Source organism: Diuraphis noxia, unplaced genomic scaffold, assembly GCF_037042655.1.
Source record: "Diuraphis noxia isolate RWA-SAM2 unplaced genomic scaffold, SU_Dnox_SAM2 contig0006, whole genome shotgun sequence".
NCBI classification, from domain to species: domain Eukaryota; kingdom Metazoa; phylum Arthropoda; class Insecta; order Hemiptera; family Aphididae; genus Diuraphis; species Diuraphis noxia.
Window position 1 is genome coordinate 2,763,854 of NW_028301716.1, and position 24,953 is coordinate 2,788,806.

Consider the following 24,953-nt stretch of genomic DNA (forward strand, 5'->3'; position numbering starts at 1 on the left):
GTGAGGGCCGCGCGTCAACATGTTGTTCGGAATTGGCCATATAAACACCACAATATTTCTCCAAGGTTTCACATACATCATGAGCCGATGGTAAGCCTTGAACCCATTTTGTCAAGGTGCTATCAGTTATTCCTCGGCCATGCGTCAAACCTCCAATTGTTTTCATTGATCGCATTAATGTCTGTTCAATGGTCATATCCGTAAAATTTCCACACCAAAATTTATTTGTCCGCCTTATTGTAAAATTGCTTTGGTCAACAAACTTAACATATTCGTTTTTGGTCATTTTATTTTTTAAATTTGCCATATCATTTAAATACAATTGACATGCTTTTGCGTAGGGAAAATGTCCACTAGCGTGGAAAAAAGGTAACATTTTTTGTATACATTGAATATGTAAATTCCAGTCACCCATTCTTTCTGCCATTATAAATTCTTTCATTAAACATACCATGTGAAAATATTGTACCCATAGTTTAGAAGTAGCGCCATTTTTTTCTAGATTACATAGTTGTACTTTCAATTTTTCACTTAACTGTGACATATTGTTTTCATTGCAGATTTCGTCAAGTAGAGGTGGTTCCGAAGAAAAATTTTTTAGTATATCAATAATTTGTCCCTTCTCTGTATCGTTGATTTCAATTGATTTTAAAATAATTTTTGATAAAGCTAAATGTACCAACCCATGTCCTCTAACAGCTCTTGGATATGCATGGCCAGTAAACATTTTTTCGACGGTGTTTGGTGCATAAATAATACTAAAAAGTTCTTTCAAACCACTACCGGTCATTATGTACCCGATTGCGCCCATAAATGACATGAGTAAATGAAAACCTCCAAGCCTCACTATCACATTCGACAACATTGGAGTTTTTCGACTACATCGCGAGCTTTGATATAAAGTGGTTGATCAAACGTGACGAAGCAGGTGTTTTGATCCATCAATGTGCATTTCTTTGATGCAAAATTTAAAACTGTATACATAGTATCGTAATTACTAGGCGGAGAGTTTACAAATTGGAGTGGAAGTATGCTTGTTCGCGAAAATGGTTCATTTTTTGTAATTTCTGCCATAAATGCAGACCATCCTGGAATAACAGGAATGTTCATAAATTTGCCCAATATCCAAAGTAGATGAGGTTGAGATATTACGTATTCAAGTACAGTAGAAAAATTAATTATATCATCAAAAATTACGTTTTTAAGACCTTCATTATTAGTAGGTTCGAAAGTTTTAAACGTTATTTGTCTGAAATTACCCATACTTTCTGCTGATGGTAAATTTTTCAATCGATTTATCTTACTTGTAGGACAAACAGCAGAGCTAGGTGTAACACACTGTATACCACCCATGCTATGGAACGTGTGTAAACCGTCTAGAGTATTAACGTTAAAATCGGCGTTATCGAAAACGAATTGTGTAAATGAATCTGGTAAAATATCTGGTTGTGGGTGAGATATAGACGATGCTTCAAATAATAGTGCTTCATAATATATTGAGCAAAATCCGAGACTCGACAAAATATTGATAATATTTTTTGACTCAAATTTTCTGTGTAAAAATACAGAAAGACCGAGTTGTAGAGGTGATATAAATGACTTGGGCCTTGTTGCAGACATTATTGAATGTGCAATTGCAGTACATTTTTTTTGGATCTTTTCTTTTTGTGACTTTTTTTTTCAAAATTATACTCTCTAAAAATATTCTTAGGGAATCTGGTACAACACTATCGACATTCTTTAGAAAATCAATAGGTGATTCGTAAGATGAACATTCATGAACCTGTGACCATAGATCTTCCCTAATTATTTCTGCAGCTGCACTAATAATTCGCAAACGTTCTTCCTGAGCATCTGTATTTCTATTGAAATACCAATTTTCATTTAACAGTTTATCACCAAATGATCTTAAACATAATATAGGCTGTTTGTTCGAATTTTCAGAAATAATAACGTTATTGCCATATTTTTCGATTAACCTCGATTTCACAGTCCTTACGTCTGGTTTATATCCATTAAGTTGGTCGATTAAATCAGAAATTGAAAATTGAAATTCTTCACTATTTTCAATAATATCAAAAATAGTATCCATAGCTTCAGATATATTCTCCTGTTTTGGTCGTCCCCTTTTTTGTCCCGAAGTAGCAGTAATTAAAAAATAACTTACGTAACAATCGTGATGATAAATGGCCTCAGCGGATACTAGATCTGGTTCACTGATAACTCTTTTCCAAACCGTTTTTCCAATATCATCACCTCGTTCTACAGCCCTCTCTATTATTTTTTCACGTGACGATAAACTTCGGACATTGTACACTTTAGAACGTTTATTCGCCGGGTTTTTCCGTTCATTTATTAAAAATGCGTCATTTATTTTTTTTTCACAAAAAAAACACGACTCTTTAAAATTAAATGTTGGTTTAGTGGACCGCAATTTCGCTTTAACGGGTGATCGAACTGGTGGCTGGTTAAAAGTGTCTTGTGGATTAACTCGATCAAATCTCGCGTATTGTTTTCGACATTCTTCGTGCACTTTAACGGACTCGAGATTTTCTATAACATCGGCTTTACCGTCTTTACGAATGTAACTCGACTTTAAAAATGTTAGTATACCTTTTCGTTTTACTATAACGCCATTACCCTCGGTAAACCCTTTGTCACAAATAAAACACGTATTTAACGACATTACGAACAACACAAAAAACAAGAAACATACACTGTTAAATTTTTAATAAATGCGTGGTTACGGTATATAGTACTAATAACACAGACAACGTATCGGACGGTGTGACAGTCACTAACTAAATGTAAAAATGTCTACATAGACAGTAAACACTTAACAGTATAGTGAGTAGTGACCATACATGTACGGTGTACCTACCCTCCGTAAAAACCGGTCATTATTGTCAAGGCTATACATTCCTCGCGCCAGATGGGGATAGCGTCCCTTGCAGTTCATTGTTAACAGCTGCTCACCGGAATAACACACGAGACTAAACATATATACGTATATATACAGGATGTCCCACGGAGATCTGACATTATTTTATTTGTCAGAATGTCATATATCTGTGGGACACCCTGTATATACGCATATATTCTACGTTTTTGATCCATTTGCAAACTACGTGCATACGTATAATACTTCATTATAGCGCGCGCGCGGCGCCACATTCTATGACGGGCGGATGGACTTTGTCGTTTATCTATTACACTTACGCTAAAAGTGTATAAGTCCTTTCTTGTCAAAAATTTTACGATCTTTAATTTATGTGTAAGCTATTTTTATCATAGAATTAATAAATTTAGAAATATTGTAAGAAAACCATAAAAAAGTGAAAAATTTCACCTAAAATCCAAGATGGCGGACGGTTGCGGACCTCGGAGGGATGGCGCATTTTTTTTGGTCAATCAGGGCCCCAAGACGAAACTTTTTGCAAAGTTTCAAAACTTTGGTACTAGTGCGTTATCGCGCCTACCGCGCGCCAAATATGCGTTATCGCGACTACCTCATATTATGGGTTATTGCGAGGCCGTTTTATATGCGATTCTATTTTTTCCAGTGTCGTTACAATCGCACTTATCGCAATTTTACTAGCTGGGTAACTTTTAGGACACTTAGTATATTTAGTTAAAACCACGCTGTCACGCTGGTAGTACGTAATAACTTGTTGTACATTTCGATTATTTGGCAATGGATCTGTGGAACTTACCAACTACTGAAAAAGATGCTGTAGCTTTTTTTCAAGAAAAAGGCATTTTACCACATCAACGAATCTGTTCGAACGGTCACAAAGCGAAACTCTATTTTGGGAAACAAGTATTTTGGAAGTGCAATGTGAAAAGTTGTCAGCAAAAAGTTAACATGCGTGTTGCCAATTGGTTTGTGAATAGTCGCATATCATTTGTGCAAGCTTTACGTTTCATGTTTTGTTGGACAGAGGAAATGACTTCAGTGAAATTTTGTGAAAAACACTTACAACTTAGCAATAATACGGTAAATGATTGGAATAATTATTTACGGGAAGTATGTGTTATAACTTTGAGAGAATGAGAAAATAAAAAAATTGGAGGAAAAGGAAAAATAGTGGAAATTGACGAAAGTTTGTTCACTAAACGTAAAAATAATTGTGGAAGAATACTTCCCCAGCAATGTATTTTCGGCGGAATATGCCGTGAAACAAAAGAGGTATTTTTAGTAGAAGTTCCTGATCGGTCTTCTGCTACTTTGATGTCAAAAATACATCAACAATTTTACTCGTAATTGTTGACGTATAAATTTGACTTTATTATTATATTTTATAATTGTTTTCGTATTATCAATAAAGACATTGACATTATAGCTTTGGGTAGTTTTGTATTATTATAAACACATTAAAAATATGTTGCGTTCGAAATCAAGGTAGTCGCGATAACGCACAAGTACCAAAACTTTAGTATTTTTTGCAAGGCAAAACCCCCTATTGACTGGATTATTAGTCTTTACTCGCGTCCACGTTCCGACGTTCCGACTATTCTTACTTCTGAGTACCCGGAGTACCATATTGTTATTTGTTATTGGTTTTGATTTCTTTTACTTTGGTCTTTGACTTTTTACTTTGACTTCAACGAGTTCAACAGCAGGTAAGATCATATTATATTTACTACTACCTATATTAATTACTTTTATTTCAAACTATGGTAATATCAATTAAACTAGAGTATTTATTATGATATATATAATATAATAATACCAAGTAGATGATTTACGATTAAAGCAAGCTGATTATTTAAATACGCCTACATATTTAAGAATAGGTACCTACTGACTTATTGAAATAAGTACAGTTATTACCTAATACCTACGTCTTGCCAAAATGTATTTCCCAAATAAAGGTCACCACTCACTGCAGCGGTGGCGGTAAAATTCTTTTGTCTTGGCTATACCGCCGTGATGGCGATAAAATTGTGTCCTGCTTCATATTGCCGTAACCGCCACCGCTACCGCTGCAGTGTGTGGGGCCTTTGAACTAGGTATATATTATTATTATATTATAAATTATAGATTAACACCTTTAAGGCCTATTAATGTTTTAAATCGTACAAGAACGTCAAATTGTGTTACCTATGTTTAGATATTTTGATTTACCTAGGTACAATTTTTAAAATGTTTGCTATAAATACATTGATTGCATAATGTAATAATTTAACTGTTAAATAGTTAAATAAGGTTGTTAAGTATTGATCTCAGATAGGTATACTAATACTATAAAATGTACAAATCGTTAAAATAAATAATAGCTCATAGTAATTCGTTAAAATTATCAATATTTTTAACCTTCCTATTCAATATTGATAAATTTAGACAAATTAACATTAACATAATAAGAGTTTTAGATTAAGACATTTTAGTTCAATGCTAATATTTAATAACTGCATACATTGTTTAGTTTAGTTAGAACTATATTATAATTTATAAGCAGATATTAAATTACTTATCTAGATATATAATACCTATTGTATTTGTGTTTTTATTACAATTGTTTATTTTTAATGTGAATTGCTTGTTATTATACAATTTTAAATAATCCTACCACTATATTTGTAAAATTATTTGTTTATTTGATAAATTAATTATAGACCTAACATCATGTTACAATTTTTGTTTGGAGACATACACACACATAGACATAAGTAACATAATCTAACAATATAATGAACATTACCATTACAACATTTAAATAATAAACCAATGCTAAGATAATATTTATTAAATGTAAGCAATGGATTTAAAGTATCATCAAGCATTCTTAAAAATATAATATAAATTATTCTGTATTTTGAAACTTTAAAAAAGTTGATTTAGCATGTTTATTATCTTTTCTATTTAATTCCATTAGGTGCCTACTTTAACTAGTGAAAATACAAATTAAAATATGTAACGTCCTAACCATTTTTATTGTTTTATTGTTTTTACTTAAGTGATTTATATCACTTAAATAATTAAATTATTTTATTTTATTATTGATTGAAATGGTAACTAATTAATAAAGTAACATTTTATACCAATCCTATAGTTATGTCATATAAAAAACTGTCGAACTTAAGTAGCCGATCTAAGAGAAGAAGAGTTGAAGATGAACTCAGAAACATAGCTTCATTTATTTCAGTCCCCGTGAATGATCGTAATGTTAGTCCAGGATCTAATTCATCAAAAATCAATTTTGTCCCAGCAGGAAATTCGAAAGTGTGTGTATCTACTTCTATTATTTCTTATGAAAATGCTAATTTTATACCTCCACAAAGAAGTTCAAATGAATCAATTTTTCAAGATTATTCAAGTAATGAAGCTTTAGATTTTTATCAGAAATTAGTATTAGTGGTAATAGTGAAAGTGAGTCTTCGTCAGATGAACACAATAATGACTGTAAATCAAATAATTATAAATATGGTAAGACATCAATTTTTGTATCGTTATTAGCTGAATGGGCTATAAATTTTAAAATAACACAGTGTGCTCTTAATAGTTTACTTGTTGTCTTGAGACAACATACCTGTTTTGAAAATTTACCTAAAGATTCTAGGATAATCTTACAAACTCAAGCATTAGACAACTCAAATTTTCATACCGTAGAACCTGGTAATTACTATCATTTTGGTTTAGCTAATGCTATTCAACAACATTTTCCATCTAGTTTACAAAACAATACTTTGGTTATTAAAATAGTGGCAGGTATAGATGGCCTACCGTTATTTAAATCAACGGCAGAAGAATTTTGGCCAATACTCGCCTATATTCGACCAAATAGTAATAATGTATTTCCAATAGGAATATATTGTGGAAATAGAAAACCTTATGACAGTAATGCTTTTTTTAAATATTTTGTAGACGATTTAAATGAATTACATAACAGTGGTATTAAGATAAATGGAAAACAATTTAAAGTTATAATAGATGTTCTATGTTGTGATGCCCCGGCTAAGTCATTTATACTGCAAACTAAAGGCCACTCCGGTTTCTCTTCTTGCTCAAGGTGTGAACATGAAGGAAAATATTTATTGAATCGAATAACTTTTCCGCATACATCAGGTAATCAACCAGCCAAGAGAACACATCAAAATTATATTTCTCGATCTGACGAAGAATATCATACTGGAAATATTTCCATTTTAGTTACTGTGCCATATTTTGATGTTGTTGCTGATTTTTCTATGGATTATCAACATTTAATTTGCTTAGGGGTCGTTCGAAAAATTATTTATTTGTGGATTAAAGGTCCATTGACTGTTCGTTATCCATCTTGGAAAATAGAAGAAATATCAAAAACTCTAGTAGGTTTAAGAAAAAACATACCTTGTGAAATAAACAGAAAACCTCGGAGTTTGGCTTTATTAAAAAATTAGAAAGCTACTGAGTTCAGGACATTTTTATTGTATTTGGGTTCTTCTACAACTAAGTCGATCATATCAAAGGAGCATTGGAAAAACTTTTTTGACTTAAGCTTATGTATGATAATATTACTAAGCCCTAACTATGGACATTATATTAATATCGCAAGGAAAATATTGGATAATTTTATTAAGCAATTTGAAATTTTGTATGGAGGTCATCTTATATCACATAATGTGCATGGGTTAAACCATATTTGCGGTGATTATATTAAATTTGGCCCTCTGGATAATTGCTCTACGTTTCCTTTCGAAAGCTACATGAGTACTTTAAAAAACTTAATAAGAAAACCAGACAAGCCACTTATCCAAGTAGTTAAGAAATGTAATGAAATAAATTTGTTAAAACCTTATTATCAAAATGAAATAACTGCAGCTTTTAATTTTTCTGGATTTCATAAACATGGACCACTTACCGAAAATATTCAAGGATCCCAGTTCACTACATTAAAAATGAAACAGTTAACAATTAAAACAAATGTAGAAGCCGACTGTTTCTTATTGACACATAAGAAAATAGTAGTTAAAGTTTTAAATATTGTAAAAGAAAAAAATGACACAGTGTGTTTAATTTGTAAAATTTTTTAAAACAATAATATTTTATTTGATAAACCAATTGTATCTTCCGAGTTAGATATTTATACTGTTAATACATTAAGCCATGAATTTTATTGTTACTCGATTAATGAGATTAAAAATAAAATGATAGTTTTTCCTTCCGGTGATCAATTTATAGCCTTACCGTTACTACATACTTCTTGTTATTAGTATATTATATAACTATTAAAATTGTATGTATAAAAGTAATTTGATATTTTTTTGTACTTAACATTGTTTTTAGGGTAGAATTATAAAACAGTTATTGTAATTAAATAGTATTTTTTAAGTTTTAAAGTATAATGTGTTATTTTTAAATAATAATATACCTAACCTAATAATATGTAGTCTAACAATTAATTGCTATGTACTGACGTCCCGCTGAGACATCTAAACACGCATATACACGTAGATATGTATAAGTGACCCTGGGGCGTATGATTTCGCCAACCAATTATATTGTGTAGGACCTCAATAGTTATATCGAAGGCCAAACTTCTAGCCTTTCCAAAATATTACCATAATTGGAATTAAATATACGAAATATTAAATATGAAATCGTAGTTTTGGCAGGCGTATTTAGAGATATGATTATTGTCGTCGGGTTATGGAGATTACGTGTCGCGAATAACCAGGATGTGGCCGACCGGTCGCATGGGCGTGGGAAGCTACGATATTAAAATAATACACGCGTACGCTTTTGCACGACTCGGCCATGGACACATACGTATCTTATCGATAGGAGAGGAAATGCAGAGAGTAGGACTATCTGGACTATATAGGAGAGCCCCGATTAGACCCAATTCAGACGTGAGCCACCAGAGTCAGAACAAGCACCTTCACGCCAGAAATCGTAGGCAATACACCACGTTTACGGAAACGCAATTACTTCAATGTAAGGAAACCGAAGTTTTTACAATTTGTCCAGAATTTCAACCTATTCAACATGAGTCGGAAAACCAACCATGTGAAATAACGTTATTTAAAAATCCGGATACTCTACCAAGCTCATGCGAGGCAGGTATTATCATATTATCTAAAAATATATTTCATAAATTAAAATATGCAAATGCATGGATCTATACAACTAGTGGGGAAACCTTAACCATAACATGCCAAGGAAATAGAGAACCATATATAGTAAAGCTAAAACATCAGGGGTTAATCAAACTAAATCAAGACTGTAGGGCATATGCCGAAGATATCATATTGAATCCAACGAGAGATATTAAATCTAAATACTACGTTAACTTTATACCACGAGTAGGGGAAGGGAAGTTAGTAGCAACGCTTCCTAGGCAAATTAAAAACTTGAATCTACCTAATATAAAGACCAGACATGATTCACATAAATTAGATAACGTAAACGATTTAACACATTCTTTAGACGATGTACAAAGTATGATCGATGACGAAATATTTAGGCAATCAGGACATGTGACCGATAATGAAAATAATAATTATTTGATATATATAATAATAGGATTGATGACCTTTGCGACAATACTATTGTTATTTATATATATAACGTATAAGTGTAGATTAAACACTTGGGAACCGATTAAACCACGATATAATATAACTTCACACCCTATACCAACAAGTCGAAGTACATTTTATGTTGATACACCGATAATTGCGGAAGAAAGACCTAAAAGTCCACTACTGGGGGATACACCGGACAGATTGTCCTTATCTCCACCAAGAATAAAAGATTAAATTACTGTAAGGGAAATGTAAAATAATTAATATTAGAAAGTAATAAAATTATAAAAAAAAAATAATAATTAAGTATAATTCGTAAATAAGATATAAGTATAATATAATAAAGTATAGTATAAAATAGGGGGTAAAAATAGATTTAAAACTATACATATTAAAAATAATGACCTATTAAATTAATCAACAGAAAGGAAACACACAAGTTTGTCATCATGGATTTTGAATTTTCGATGATAAATAAGACTGATATGGTTCTGATATCCGGGGCCATATCCAATAGTTTGGACAGATACAAAATAAGGAAATTGGAGGGAAGACCGTTAGTACTACCAACCAACACGGAGGTCAGACCTATATTGGACCGAGAGGTTGTGGTAGTAAGAAAAGAAATTAAACGTATTTTTAGATGTAAAGAAGTGTTGAGAGATACTTGTTTAGGACAGTTAGAGTTAAGTTTAAACACAGAATTAAATAATTTAGATAAGGAATATATAGAGGAATATTTAGCACATGGAGATAAAATTAATATAATCGTACTATGGAACGGACATTCGGATGTAAGAGTATTACATAAATTAAAAATAAAACAGGTTCCGATTCTTAACATTACTTGTTACGACACGAGGTTCGACCAAAATTTCAGCATAAGGTTAGAAAAACTAGCAAATAAAGAGATAATATTCGAAACCGATATCGGAAAGTTCGATAAAATAGGGAGATTGCTGAACCTCCAAGAAACGCATGATGCAGTTTGTAAAAAGACACATAATATAACACATGCCCATGATCCTCGGACGGATGTACAATTTACAAAATGTATATTCGACCACGTAGTAAGAAAAATGGGGTATGATAATTTAATTAAACATTTTAGATAACTATAGGTAGAGAATAGAAAACTATGGATGGACCGCTACGACTTGAGACCTATGCAAAAGAGTCGTAACGGATATGTCCATAGGTTGGAATAGATAAAGAACACCGGAAAAACCGGATAGTACCTATAAACTAGAATATATATATATACACATAGAACGTATAGAATGTATGGTTAAGGGAATTAAATTAAAGGGATAAGTTAGTTAGAGGAACTTTATTAATATTGTTATAAAAAAAAAAAAATGAAAAAAAAAATAATGTAAACTATGGTTATGGAAAATATTATTATTAGTATTATAGGACAATTATGTTAATCAAATAAATAAACAATTAATGGAATATACATGTACTACTAACACAATCTTTATTATTATATAAGTACGGAAAAAAAAAATATATATATATTATTAATATAACTATTAACCAAAAATATATCATATTATATAAAACATTATTATTATTGTAATCTAATTATTGTAAATGCGATAAGCATATAGATATATTTATACATTCTAATCATTGCATGTAAAACTATGAAATTGTAAGAACTTGTAAGACATATAACATTTGAATTTGTACACAAGCTAAAGCTTGTAAATGTAAAAATGTAAAGTAACTGTTACAGATACTATTTAAAGATTTCTGTCTTGAGGACAGAAACCTTTTTTTTAGGGGGGAGGTGCTATGTACTGACGTCCCGCTGAGACATCTAAACACGCATATACACGTAGATATGTATAAGTGACCCTGGGGCGTATGATTTCGCCAACCAATTATATTGTGTAGGACCTCAATAGTTATATCGAAGGCCAAACTTCTAGCCTTTCCAAAATATTACCATAATTGGAATTAAATATACGAAATATTAAATATGAAATCGTAGTTTTGGCAGGCGTATTTAGAGATATGATTATTGTCGTCGGGTTATGGAGATTACGTGTCGCGAATAACCAGGATGTGGCCGACCGGTCGCATGGGCGTGGGAAGCTACGATATTAAAATAATACACGCGTACGCTTTTGCACGACTCGGCCATGGACACATACGTATCTTATCGATAGGAGAGGAAATGCAGAGAGTAGGACTATCTGGACTATATAGGAGAGCCCCGATTAGACCCAATTCAGACGTGAGCCACCAGAGTCAGAACAAGCACCTTCACGCCAGACACCAGTCCAATTTAATTATTCGGACTTAGAATATTTTACAACCAAATCATTTTGTGCAGTAAAAGTGTTTCATTTACATAGTAATCAAATAAATATCTAATAAATTAATCACAAATTAAGTTGTTATACTTATTACACCCAATCCATCTACCTCAACACCAGTCGTTTGTCCTCCTGTATGCTGGGACGCTACATAATTATCTTTCAAATCATCAGTGTTATTAATTTTAAAAATAAAAAAGATAAATGTTAAATAATCAGTTTGCATAAATCTTGATTGTCATGTATTGTCAATTGCAATTCTTAAATAAAATTAGGACATATAAAATTAATTCTTCTTCTAGTCAATTTTTAACTATTTCATTATTATTATTCCAGTAACTATTTTACAATATGTGGTCAATAGTAGAATTTTTGGATGATAAAACTGTCGAAGCTGTACCAAATTATTGGTTTAAAAACCATAAATGTGCTTGGCCAAAAAAGAACACTAAACAAATGATTCAAAAAAGAGTTTATCCTAATGTATTGGATTTTAATTTCTTTGCTGCGCGAAAAATGGGGAAAGATATTGGTAAATATTATATTGAAATGATATCATATATAGACATATATACACTAGAAGACACATTTTATTAAAATTTGTATTTATTTACAGAAAGTTATAGTATTGCTTCACAAAAAGCTATGACCTGCACTATAACATTTTTCTTTTTGTGCTGCCATTTGAAAACAGGTTTTCAGTTCAAGCGATTGGTCAAGAACAACTTTTATACAATTATAAAAAGCCAACCATCGAGTAGCACAAAGTTTGACCAAACGCCTTTGTTTACATTCTGCACCGTTTATTGTCGCATAAAGTCTACTGTATTCTATTTGACGAAGAGGGCTGTGCGAAAACCAAGAAACAGATTCTCTTAGCATAAATTCAATGTGACTAGGTAGACCTTCAGATGCCTTAGATGAACAAGTATTAAGTGAATGACAAACACATTTAATTAATTGAAGTTTTGGTGATTTTTCTCGTAGAAGTGTAAATAGAGAATGATTCATACCACACAGATTACTAGCGCCATCAACACCTAACCCAATTAAATTTAGGGGATTCAGCTTTAAGAGCTTCAAAAATTCAATTGTTCCATCATATAACGCTACAGCAGTAGCACGTTCAACTACAACCAAGCCCAAAAACTCATTTTGTATTTGGTTTGTTGATTTACTAAAATACCTAATACAATATGCCATGTACTTCATAACAGAAACATCAGTTGATTCATCTACTATCAAGGAGTATCCAATTTCCCCAATGTCTGTTATTAGATCTTCAGTTATAGCTGGCGATAATACATTTAATATTAGCTTAGAACATTTAGTTCTATGCATTTTCAAATTTTCTAGTTTCGAGCCTTTCCCAAATACTTTCAACATCTCACCAAGATGATCAATACTACGAATTGATGAATGAGTAGCAATGTGAACAGCAAGCATTATATCTATATGTTTATTTTCTCTGGAGACATTACTTACTCCTATAATAAATATGTACCTACATAATATTCATGCAATAAATATAAAAACAAAATTCTTACCATAAGTAATTAATTTTGGTTGTGTTTTAACAACTAAAGATTTCATTTTAAAAACATGTTTTGAAGTCTTACTATGGCTAATTAAATCACCATGGTGTGCTCTCAACACTGTATTACAAACAGAACAATACGCTTCTTTAAAATCATTGTTCGCTGATTGTTCATCTGTCGCCTTCTTGAGCCATCCTAAATTAAATTAATTAATATTTAAGTTATTAGTTATTAAAATCTATACTACACTTTACTTAAGTTATAGGTACCTTTAAATTCTGCTTTATTTGCCCACTCTTTGACAAACTTTCTGGTGTACTTTGCCCACTTAGGCATGATTTAAAATATGATCAGACGAAAATTAATTATTAATCAACTGCAGAGTGCAAAGTGCGAATCGCAAGATAATTGTTGAGACTTGAGAGTTTATTATTTGATATAATATAATTGAACGGGCCGGAAGCGTAAGATAATAATACGCGCGCCCGGTTACCCAAGTACTTCGTAGCGCACGCACACACCGACCGACCTGTGTAAATGTGTATACGTGTATATAGCGACTCAAGGGAAGTGGACGGGGTCGCCGAGCAAGACCAGAGAGTGCTAGTGTGTGGTGGTGTGTGTAGATGTGTATATTTGTGTGTGTGTGTTCTTAACTGATAAAGGAGATAGGTAACTCTAAGTAAAAATGGTAACTCAATTTAAATGCTGATAAATATATAATAAACGGTAATAATGATACTACGGCCCTTTTGGCCCAACAGGTAAAAATGTAGAATATAATAATAATATAGCCCTTGTGGCTCAACAATATAAATATATAATAAATTAAATTGCCGGTTGGCACAACCAAATAAATAATAATAATATTATACAGCTAAATAATATGCAGTATTGTATAATAAATTTATGATAAATAATATTTTGAATAACAATAAATAAAACTCACAATTTGTGGAGCACTCCTGGCCAGCCGCTACCTATACAGCTATATATAATCAAACACACACAACAAAAAATAATAATATAAAAATCAAATAAATAATTGGGACGATTAGCGTCTTAACAAGATATAATTGATACGGCGATTCGCGCGCGCACAAAATATAATAAAAAGGTGGCGATTCGCGCTCACTTGAAGTATAAGTATACAATAATAGTATAATATTCTTGTGGCGATTCGCGCCAACTAGACACAATATAGCACTTGGCAATTCGTGCCAATAAACAAAAACTATATAATAATATAAAAAAGCGGCGATTTGCGCACGTAATATTCGCGTATTTGTCGTTTATACTCCGAAACTAGACTGGTTTGGTTGGGCGGCCGTGCTAAGTATATTCGCTTAACAGCGGCGGGCGATAGCACGTAATCTACATATTATATAATATACGATAATTAAAACAGAAATAATAATACAAAAATAAATTGAGATGTCTTGTGTGTGTGCGTGCCGATCGGCGGCGAGATACCTATTTACGTATTATATAATAATTCACAGTTGATACGGACAATTAAAACAGAAATAAAAACAATAATACAAAATATAAATATATAGGTACAAACAGGTAACAGATATGTGATGTGTGTGTGTGTGTGGTGAGCCGGTCGGTGGCTATATAGTGTTATATGGCGTCGACAATAATAATAGGACAATAGGTACAAAATTTTTAGAATGTTTTATGTTTGATATCACTTGTGACTTGTCAGTTGTCAATTAAAATTTATTATCAATGGTATACAAGTCCATGATAGCAGCCGCAGCTCCTGATGTTTTAGACACCAGCTGCTTAGACTGTTAATATTATCTATAAACCTTGGTTTTAGACACGGTTACAGAATGATAACCGTGGTTTAAATACAATATTTTTGACTTTTGTTAATAATAAAAAAAAAAAAAATTAACAAAAGTCAAAATTATTCATTGTACAATTGTTTAAATCTAAAAGCCCAAACACGCCAATTTGAAATTGTCAAATCGCCCAATTGGCGGTAACCCGCCAATCTATTATTTTTGGCGGTGTTTGGTCACTAAAGATAGCCCAATTGGCGATAAACCGCCCAATCTGGTAGCACTGCTGTGACGCGATTAAAACATCGTCTATGTATGCGAACACGAAATCTAAACCGCGGAGAATGTCGTTTACAAAACGCTGGAAGGTTTGAGCGGCGTTCTTTAACCCGAAGCACATCACCGGAAATTCATACAACCCGAAAGGTGTTGTTACGGCGGTTTTAGCGACGTCGTCGCGTGCGACGGGAATCTGATGGTACGCGCGCACCAGATCAAGTTTCGAAAAAATAGTTTTACCGTGAAGATTGGTGGTGAAGTCATAAATGTGTGGTAAGGGTACCAGTCCGCCTTGGTGATTGCATTCAACCTTCGGTAGTCACCACAAGGACGAAACGATCCATCTTTCTTGCTGACAAGTAGCAAAGGGCTGGCCCACGCGCTGTCCGATGGACGGCAAATACCTGCGCGAAGCATAAAATCGAACTCCGTCCGAGCTGCACCGAGACGGTCGGGTGCGAGGCGACGTGGTCGCGAAAATAAAGGGGGTCCGGTGATCGAAAGAACATGTTCGACGTTGTGTGTGAAAACGGTTGGTACGGTGGATTCCCGCGTGACCTTAGAAAAATCTGCGATCAAGTTGGTCCATAAACGTGGCTGGGAGACCACGCAAATGGTCGGCGGAACTGTATTCGCGGTAGCGATTTTGGATGCCAAAACCGAGTTCAAATCGACTAACCTGTTACGGCGAACGTCGACTAACAGACCGTAATAATGTAAGAAATCTGCCCCGATAATTCCTCGGGTAACATCAGCGATTTCAAAAGTCCACGTAAACGGCCGAGTGAGCCCTAAATCGAGATTGAGCGTTTTTTGTCCGTAGGTTTGAATGCGAGTGCCGTTAGCAGTGGTGAGTGTGATGTCGGACGTAGGGTGTTGGGCGGCGGACGGCGGGAGGACGGAGATGTCGGCTCCCGAGTCGATAAGGAAACGTCGACCGGAACGCACATCGGAAACGAAAACACGGTGGTTGCGTAGTGCGGCGGTGGGCTGACTCGCCTCTGCCGCGCCTATTAGTTTTCCGGAGACTTGAAAGTGCAAGGCGCTATGCATTTATTAGCGGACGCACCGAAACGATCGTGATAAAAACACATGCCGTTGTTTTTTTATTGTTAGATCGTGATTTGGAGCGTGATCTCGCGCGGCTGTGATTAGAATTGTTAGCCTGCAGTGTGGCCAAACTAGCGACTTGTGCCGTGAGTGCTGCTATCGCGTTCTCGATTGAGCGGAATCGGTCGGTTGACGATTCGGAAATGTTCACCGCGTGAACATCGTAAGTGGACGTCGCCTCCATGACTCGATCAGCGCGTGCTGCGAGTTCCTCTAAAGACCCATCTTGTCCGGAGATGATCGCGGCGGTTGTTGATGGCAATTTCTGCAGCCAAAATTGCTTAAGGGCGTCCTCGCCGATACTGTCCGGAAGAATGTAGCGCATGTCGCGCAACAATTGTGATGGGCGTCTATCGCCTAAACCGCCTGGCTGGACGATGCTGCGGAAGCGCGTAGTTTGGGGTATCGCGAATGCGGAGATGAGGCGCTGTTTTAGGCTCTCGTAACAAACTCCGGGCCCGATGAGGTAGCAAACTGACCTGATACCTTCCTCATCTAACGCGGCGATCACGAAATTCGCTTTCGAGGTGTCGGAACGTAACCGGTGGTTCACGAAAACGGCCTCGGCGTGGTATAACCATTCGCGTGGGGAATGCCGCCAAAAATTAGGTAGACGCACTTGCGCGAAACTCGCGACTGACACGTTATCGGGCGGCGGGTTCGCGTTCTCGTTAGCCAGCGGTTGACTCTCATTCTCGAGTGAGAGAAGGTCGCGTGTAGGATCGCCGGAATACATAATGTGTTTATAAAAATGTAAGAAGTCGAATAGAAAACACGAGGTCACCAATTTGTGGCTTTGGTTACTGCACTGCCGTAATTTCCCCCTATCAACAATGACGATAGGCCACAACAGGGAAAAAGGTTATCGCGTAATAAAACTACGAGGCGAGAATGAACGTTTGTAAGTTAAGTTTATTATACAAAGAAAGTTATACACGTGGTTTGATACATAGCACAATATATATTAATTGGGACGCGGACATGCGCAAGCGTGCAGCGGCGTAGACGCGGGAACAGAGACTGGTGGCGGTCGGCGAACGACCACTGTTGAGGTGGGCCACGACGACCGCGGGGATCACCGTGATACGCGTGGTGGGGTCCGCCACATGTGTAAAACAAATACTCTTATCAAAATTATTGAAAAACCTACGATTAGTTACAGCGCTATCTAGTATCTACAATAGAAAAACTATAAATTGTAATCAAATTTACCTTTTAATTAAATCCTTAGTGTTTTGAGAAATATGCTGATAATATAAATGTTTTTGAAGAAACCCAAGAAGAATTTTTCAACAACTATAGTAGGAATACTAGTAATCTCAAATGGGAATGTTCTTTGCATAAAACAGATATATTTACTAACATCTTTGTAATGTTCATTACTATGCGAATGCGACAGTATATTTACACAAAAAATATAGAAAGTAAAAAATGAAATAGGACCAAGAAGAAATTATCGAAATTAGTGACTTCTTAAACATATTATAAGCGAGTAAATATACTCCTAATATTAATTAATATTTAGTTTGTAATTTTTCCTTATGAAATTGTTTTAAGATTCAAAAATTAAATGTTATGTTTAAGTAGAAGGATATGTAAATATAATTAATTAAATAATACAATTTTAATTTTATTATGAATATAAAATTCTATAATAGCTTTATAATATTTTGTAATAATACCAATAAAATAAATTGTATTAAAACAATTCAAAATTATATTTATTATTTATTATGAACACTAACACCATATTTTGATTTGTATGTAATTTGTGTGCAACCATCCTATCTACAGCCGTGATCAGATCCCAGTTTTTAATTGATAAATGATAAATTTTATTGTAACTATTTACCTGACAAAAAAAGAACCATACTACTTTAACGTATGATTACACATAAAAATGTAAAAAATTATGATTAGTAAATAATTTAAGAAACATAATCATGTCAGCAAATTTTCAAAAAAGTTGTTATGTTCCAAAGTTTTAACCAAAAAAATATTGATATTTAAACTGAGAAATAAACTACTAGACTTAGATAAATGTTTTTACCATCAACATTTTTCTACATTTTTTAATCAGATTCATAAATGGACTATTTGGAATTTATCCAAATATTTTCGGTATTTTATTGTATTTTTCAATTTTTGTATTAATTTTTTTTTTTATAATAGACAGCGCAAGTGATTATAAATTATATAAAAACATATAGAACATATAGAACAAAAGTGTTTTCATCGGTCAGGTCTTCCTGTTACATCTCTACATTGTGACATCAACCACTACCAACATGAAACCTTAATAAAATAAAGTGACGTCAATGTTCATTTATAGTAAATTAATTATTAAAAACATTAAATAATTCACGATAAATTTATAGTGTTAACCCCAAACATAGACCTATAAGCCGAGTTATATGTTATAAACCTACTTTCTTAATAGGTCTTCAACCACCAATAACCAATACAATTTCAAACAATACCTAACAGTACCTATTTTAAAAGTATTCTACTAAGTAGTAATGTTGAATATTAGAATGTTTAAGTTACTATCCAATATTGATAAATGTATGTACTATTTTGATTACTATTTTATTACTATTTTGTACTATTTAATATTTATGTACTATTATATTTACTCATATTTAAGACACCTAAGAAGTAGTAACCAAGTAATATACTATAATCATGACCAGAAAATAAGAAAAAACATTTTTTATTGTTTTAATAACATTTTAATTTTTTTTAGTTGCTGCTGCTGCTAATGCTGCAGCATTAGCTTCATCCTGAAGTTTAGCAGCATAAGCAACTGCTGCCTCTGCTGCTTTTTCTGCTTTGGCAGCAAGATCATTTTTGATGGCGGCTGCAGCTTTTTCTGGCTGGTTAAACCAGCAGTCAGCCGCAGTGTGCCCCCTTCTTTTACAGTTTGGACATTCTAGAAATTCAAAAGAATTGAAATTAAAACATATACATGATAAAATTTTGGATAGGCCACATTTCTGTTAAGGGAAAGCATAATTTCTCTCAACAGATTTTGAGTCATAATAAGATGCATTTTTAAACAAGATGTTAGTATACGAAAAGCAATGTAAGTAGACAGTAAAATAACATCACTAACTGTTTAATTTATAATAATAAGTATGAAGTACATAATCAATACTTTTTTTGTGTAAACCATTTAAACAAGTAATTGGACATTTTGATCAAGTTATATAGTTACTAGTTAGACTAAAAAATAGACAATGCACTGATATATAAAACCCCAAACCCGGTTACACTGAATAGTGTAATGATGCATTAATAGATATTGAATACTTAAGTATAGAAAATAACGTATACACCTGAATATTACATTTACGTATATACTACTCATATATAAAATCAAATTTGTAAGTAGGTACAAAATATACTTACTATATCCACTTCCACTTTACCACGACCACTACGACCACCACGACCACCGTGACCACCATCTCCAACACCATAATATTGGTAAATAAATGTCGACATCTAAACAAAAGTTATAATATAACCATAAACTTTATATTATTTATGTTACCCATCAGTTGTGAATGACGGTCACTATTCATAAACGTGACAAAATTATTTCAATATTTGTATTACCTATTAATATAACTAATTTTTTTTAAATTATTTTAATAGGTAATTATTAATATAACTAGTTTTTGAGAAATTTTAGCGTACCCCTACTTTTATTTTTAAGGGGAACAGACGGGACGCTACATCATTCTGCATTTTTTATCAAAATACAAGTGATTAAATCATAATTTTTTACCATAGATTTAATAATTATGTATGTATTATTAACAGTATATTACTTTTGAGTTTGTTATTGTATTTTATAAGTTCTAACAAAAATATACAGTATAATATTTACAGAAACTATTTTTAAGTTGCTGATTTATAAATATTTTTTATATGTTTTATAGAGGGTTTATGTTTAATAGGGGGTGTGGGGGATAGCCACCACGGCTTAGTAACGTTTAATACGTGATGGGCAGTCCCTGATTTAATAAAATTAGGGCCAAGTGCACAATTTTTTTGGAGGCCTCCTACCCCCGATCCCCACCACCAGAAGTCAAAACTAGTATTTTATTAAAGAATCAATCCATAGACCCCGATAGCTTTTTTTTGATCTTATTTTCCTTATTTAAGTTTTCGTTTAGCCGCCCCGCTTAAATACTGCCACGACAAATTAGTTATTGCCTATTAAACTTTCAAAACAATTATATTTAAAAGTCTAAATAATATTCATGAAAATTTAAAAAAAGAAGTTTCGAATATTATAAATTATCACATTAATGCTCACCTATTCAAATACACGTGTAACTCGGTTGCGCGACGAGCGTACAAATTTATAAACCACGGTACTGACAATTATACAGTATGAAAATATGAAATAACGTAATTGTGGGAGCGAAATGCGTCACCAACGACGGGTTAATCAGTAAATAGTGGGCAGGAAGAAATCTATAAATAGTTATTACTTATTATGTATCAAATATTTCCGATGTTCAAACAACTTTCTATTATTATTATTTTAATATGTTGTATTGAGGTGTGGAATGACTTGTACTAGTATAAGGTCTATGGGAATTATAATTAATTTTAAAAAAAATTTTAATACAGACAATTTTTTACAATTCACGGAGATCGGGACCCCCCAAAATTGGGGGCCAAGTGCTCCATCTGCACTTGCGTAAATCAGGGCCTGGTGATGAGGACGCTCTTTTTTTTAAACGGAGTCCCCCTACTTTATTTTTTCCAAGTCGAGTACTGTTTGTACACTATACGAAATTTAGTCGGCAAACTCAGATAATAATCGTATATAAATTCATTAAAAAGATAATATCAATTATATTGCCTTAATATATTATATGTAACATTTATTTTGCATTTTATAAATCTAGTTTGTGTAGGTGTCAAATATAATTGTTTAATTTTCCTGGCTTTCCGAACATATTAGTTTCATTCGGCGCCACCTTCCGGAACATGGTCGGAAAAATTAAAAACCGCTCACCGGCCGACGTACCGCGGACTTATAAAAATACATATTAGAATTACTACAATTCACATAATGGGATTGCATGGCGCCATCTCTGGGCTAATGGTATGTTATATTGCGGGCGCCTTGAATATAATAAAACGCAACCGTGTATACAATGATTCTTATCACTAGTCGTCCGAGAATATTAGTCCCCTGGCTTTGTTACGCTAACTTCACACGGGTAGAAATCGGTACTGGACTGGTGTGGATACATAGATTAAAGAATAGTATTACTCTGTGAGATAGACGACTACTCTAATAAACCGGGTACGTAAAATAGCGCTCCCGGTGCCATTCTTCAGACCTAATATCCGGGCGGCGATTCGCGGTCGCTACTATGGGCTATGGCACCGCTAATAGTATTTCTTTTAAAATCTTAATATATATAAATCTCGTGTCACAATGTTTGTCCTCAATGGACTCCTAAACCACTTAACCGATTTTGATGAAATTTTTTACACCGCGTGTAATTTGGTCCAACTTAAAAGATAGGATAGTTTTTATTTCAAATTTTTTAATACATTAAATATTTTAATTAACTTTTTAATAAATTTGTATGATTGCATGGTGTATTTCGGGTTTTTCCGTGGCCGACCGCGATAATATCTATCTGTAACCTGACCTTTTTTCTATTGTATGTGTTTTATCGTCGGTGGCGTGTAGATATGAATTGTTAATACAGCCAACAACCAAAAATATTGTGCACCAATTAGTTTTAAGTTAAATTAAAATAATTATTATATGAATACATTATATTTATATTAATTTGACATACTCAATAGTTTACTATTCTCTATGATTTCCAAAACCACTAATAAACTACAAAAAAAATAAATATATTTTCTCATAGGTACGTAATAACCTATTAATAATTATTATTATTAATAAATAAGAGAATGAGACATAGCCACAGTAGGAGCACAGGAACAATAATTTCAATTTATACATGTAAGTAATATCACAAACTTTTGTTAATTAATATATCAATGAGAAAATGGCACAAAGCTTACCACACTTTTTCAATAATTGTACAAAAATATTAATAATATTATTTTTATTTAACCTCCATTGAAAATTATTTTTGACTTTTCACTTATTATTTCAATGTGCTATGATAACATGTTTTTCAGTTCCTCTATCTAATATTTAAACGATTAAATTATTATTTTCAGTCAAATGCCACCGAAAAAATATGTTAAAAAAATATAAAAAAAAAAATTTTTATATATTTAAAATATATCAAAACTATATGTTGCGTGTTCACGTGTTGGGAAACCGTCGAATCTATTTGTGTTAGCTAAAGACAGGTTAACCAAAAACATTGTGCACCGATTGGTGTTAAATTAATATGAAATTGAAAGTATTTATAATTCAAAAAAATAGATATTAATGTTTAAAAGTTTACGACTGTCTGCCTTGCCTATCTCATTCATGAGTTTAAGCGTCACATGTTATTTACTGTATTATACTGTAATATACTTATATTTGTTATAAAATTAAATGGAAATAATAAATCTGATAAATTTTTATTTTGTACCTATTGATTTCTGCTTAACATCAAGTGTAAGAACATTTTAATTAATTGTGTTCAACGTACTTCCCCTTCAAATCTCAATCCAGTGAATTTGTATACCAACATCAACATTTTCGTCTTTGTTAGTAAATAATTTCATTGTACCTACTAAAGGGTTATAGTAGTAGAAAGTCAAATAAGGAGATCACCATATTTTTTTACAAATGCCATCTGTGTGAAAAAGCATAGTGGACTCCGTGACTGATGTTCTCTTATTGTTCTTCTTAGATTGTTTACTATAATGTAATATAACAAAAACTTTAGCCACAGCAACGCGTGGCCGGGTCGGCTAGTTATTTTATAGATATTCATATTCATTCATTAATCATTATAAAAAAATAAAAACAATCACTTATTGGTTAACTTTTTTGTATGAACTGTTAATGTGATATTAGAGTGAAGTAAAAAAATCATAAAAAATAAATTGATAATAAATAATACAACTTTTACAAATTAAAATATAATTTAATTTTTAAATACAATTTAGGTACATAATTAACATTTTCAACAATAAAAAATTATTAATTATTAAAAATACATTTTAAACAAATAATAAAACTTTTACAAATTTGAAATTAAAATAGTTTTTATTTCAAAACTAGGTACATAATAAAAAAATTTTAACATTACATTAATATTATTAATAAAATATTAGCAATAAATAATAAAGCTTTTACAAATCAAAATAGAATTTAATTTTTATAATACAATTTAGGTACATAACTAACATTTTTATTAATATTTGGTATTTATAAGTAAGTATTTATGTAATAATGCGATGTAATTTAATGTATTAAAATTTATTAAGATTATTAGTTTTGGATTTATATCTTTTGGAATGAGTATTGTAATATGCAAATTCCATTTTTTTAATTTTATCGTTATTATTTTTTTGTTTTGTATCAAAACCTCTTAAAATACGGTTGATGTTTTTAAAATACGTGAAAAGAAACATATGTACAGTTTTTTTAAATAAGTATATCCTTAATTTTATGATCTGGACATGTAGATGTGAATTCTAAGTTCATCTCAATAATTAAAATTAGTTGTTTGGACAGATTACGTTCATGATATATATATCATTAATGCAATATGAACAAATTATAAGTATTTCTTTAATGAAATTAAATAATTTAGTAGATGGATTACATAATCCATATTTCACGTTATCATATTGTTATATCTTTATCAATGGATTTGTAATGTTTTCACTCTTTAGCTCAAATTTACATGTATCACATTGAAGTATATATGATAGGGTTTGTGCGAACTGACGGCTGCACCTGTAAAGCCGGTGACGGATATGTGCGCGCACGGACGGCGGCCAACACGATACGCGTCGGGCGTGTAGTTACTTGTGTCGTACCTGTCGATAGCCCTGTAAGGAGGGGAGAGTGAGAGAGCGAAAGTGGACTGTATAAAAGGTAGGTTCAAATCTTTAGGAGGTATCGTCGCCATCATGCCAAAACTGGCCAAGTGTTTAATTGTAGTTTTGAGAAAAGGTAATTTGAATGTTTAATATCGATTTAAAAATCCAAAACTTAATTAATGTTTACAAACCTAATATCAATAAAACCGGAATAATATACTTACCATTATTGTACTAAATTTTAAATCATAATGTTTGGTTAAATTAGTAAATCGTAAATTTACCAACTTAAAATTTTAGTAAAAAGTGATCATGTGACAATGTTTCACTTGAACACAGTAAAAAGTGACCAAGTAAAAAGAATGATGAACTTGGTCATTATAATATAT

At 32.4% G+C, this 24,953-nt stretch overlaps 3 protein-coding genes and 1 pseudogene across 3 annotated transcripts; 2 read left to right on the forward strand and 2 right to left on the reverse strand.

Annotated features, from left to right (window-relative positions):
- Positions 1–6,058: 6,058 nt before the first annotated feature.
- LOC149054566 (uncharacterized) lies at positions 6,059–7,383 on the forward strand (annotated as a pseudogene).
- Positions 7,384–8,877: 1,494 nt separating this feature from the next.
- On the forward strand, positions 8,878–11,910 carry LOC149054567 (uncharacterized). The gene has a single exon (XM_089229975.1). The coding sequence runs from the start codon at positions 9,960–9,962 to the stop codon at positions 10,623–10,625; it is 666 nt and encodes a 221-aa protein (XP_089086101.1). The 5' UTR covers positions 8,878–9,959; the 3' UTR covers positions 10,626–11,910.
- An 834-nt stretch (positions 11,911–12,744) lies between these two features.
- Positions 12,745–13,711, reverse strand: LOC149054568 (uncharacterized). The gene is made up of 4 exons (XM_089230134.1): positions 13,645–13,711; positions 13,385–13,570; positions 12,851–13,324; positions 12,745–12,752 (listed from the first exon to the last, which is right to left on the reverse strand). The coding sequence occupies exons 1-4, from the start codon at positions 13,709–13,711 to the stop codon at positions 12,745–12,747; spliced, it is 735 nt and encodes a 244-aa protein (XP_089086260.1).
- Positions 13,712–16,492: 2,781 nt separating this feature from the next.
- LOC149054569 (uncharacterized) lies at positions 16,493–17,293 on the reverse strand. Its single transcript, XM_089230135.1, has one exon. It carries the CDS (start codon positions 17,291–17,293, stop codon positions 16,493–16,495), a length of 801 nt encoding a protein of 266 aa, XP_089086261.1.
- Positions 17,294–24,953: the final 7,660 nt, after the last annotated feature.

What these genes read in the sequence shown, in the direction of transcription:
- LOC149054568 (XM_089230134.1), bottom strand. Translation starts at nt 13,711, where the DNA reads ATGCCTAAGTGGGCAAAGTACACCAGAAAGTTTGTCAAAGAGTGGGCA. An exon ending in AAATAAAGCAGAATTTAAAG is followed by an intron (nt 13,571 to 13,644) that starts GTACCTATAACT and finishes AATTTAATTTAG; the next exon opens with GATGGCTCAAGAAGGCGACA. An exon ending in ACCAAAATTAATTACTTATG is followed by an intron (nt 13,325 to 13,384) that starts GTAAGAATTTTG and finishes TATTTATTATAG; the next exon opens with GAGTAAGTAATGTCTCCAGA.
- LOC149054569 (XM_089230135.1), bottom strand. Translation starts at nt 17,293, where the DNA reads ATGTATTCCGGCGATCCTACACGCGACCTTCTCTCACTCGAGAATGAG.
- LOC149054567 (XM_089229975.1), top strand. Translation starts at nt 9,960, where the DNA reads ATGGATTTTGAATTTTCGATGATAAATAAGACTGATATGGTTCTGATA.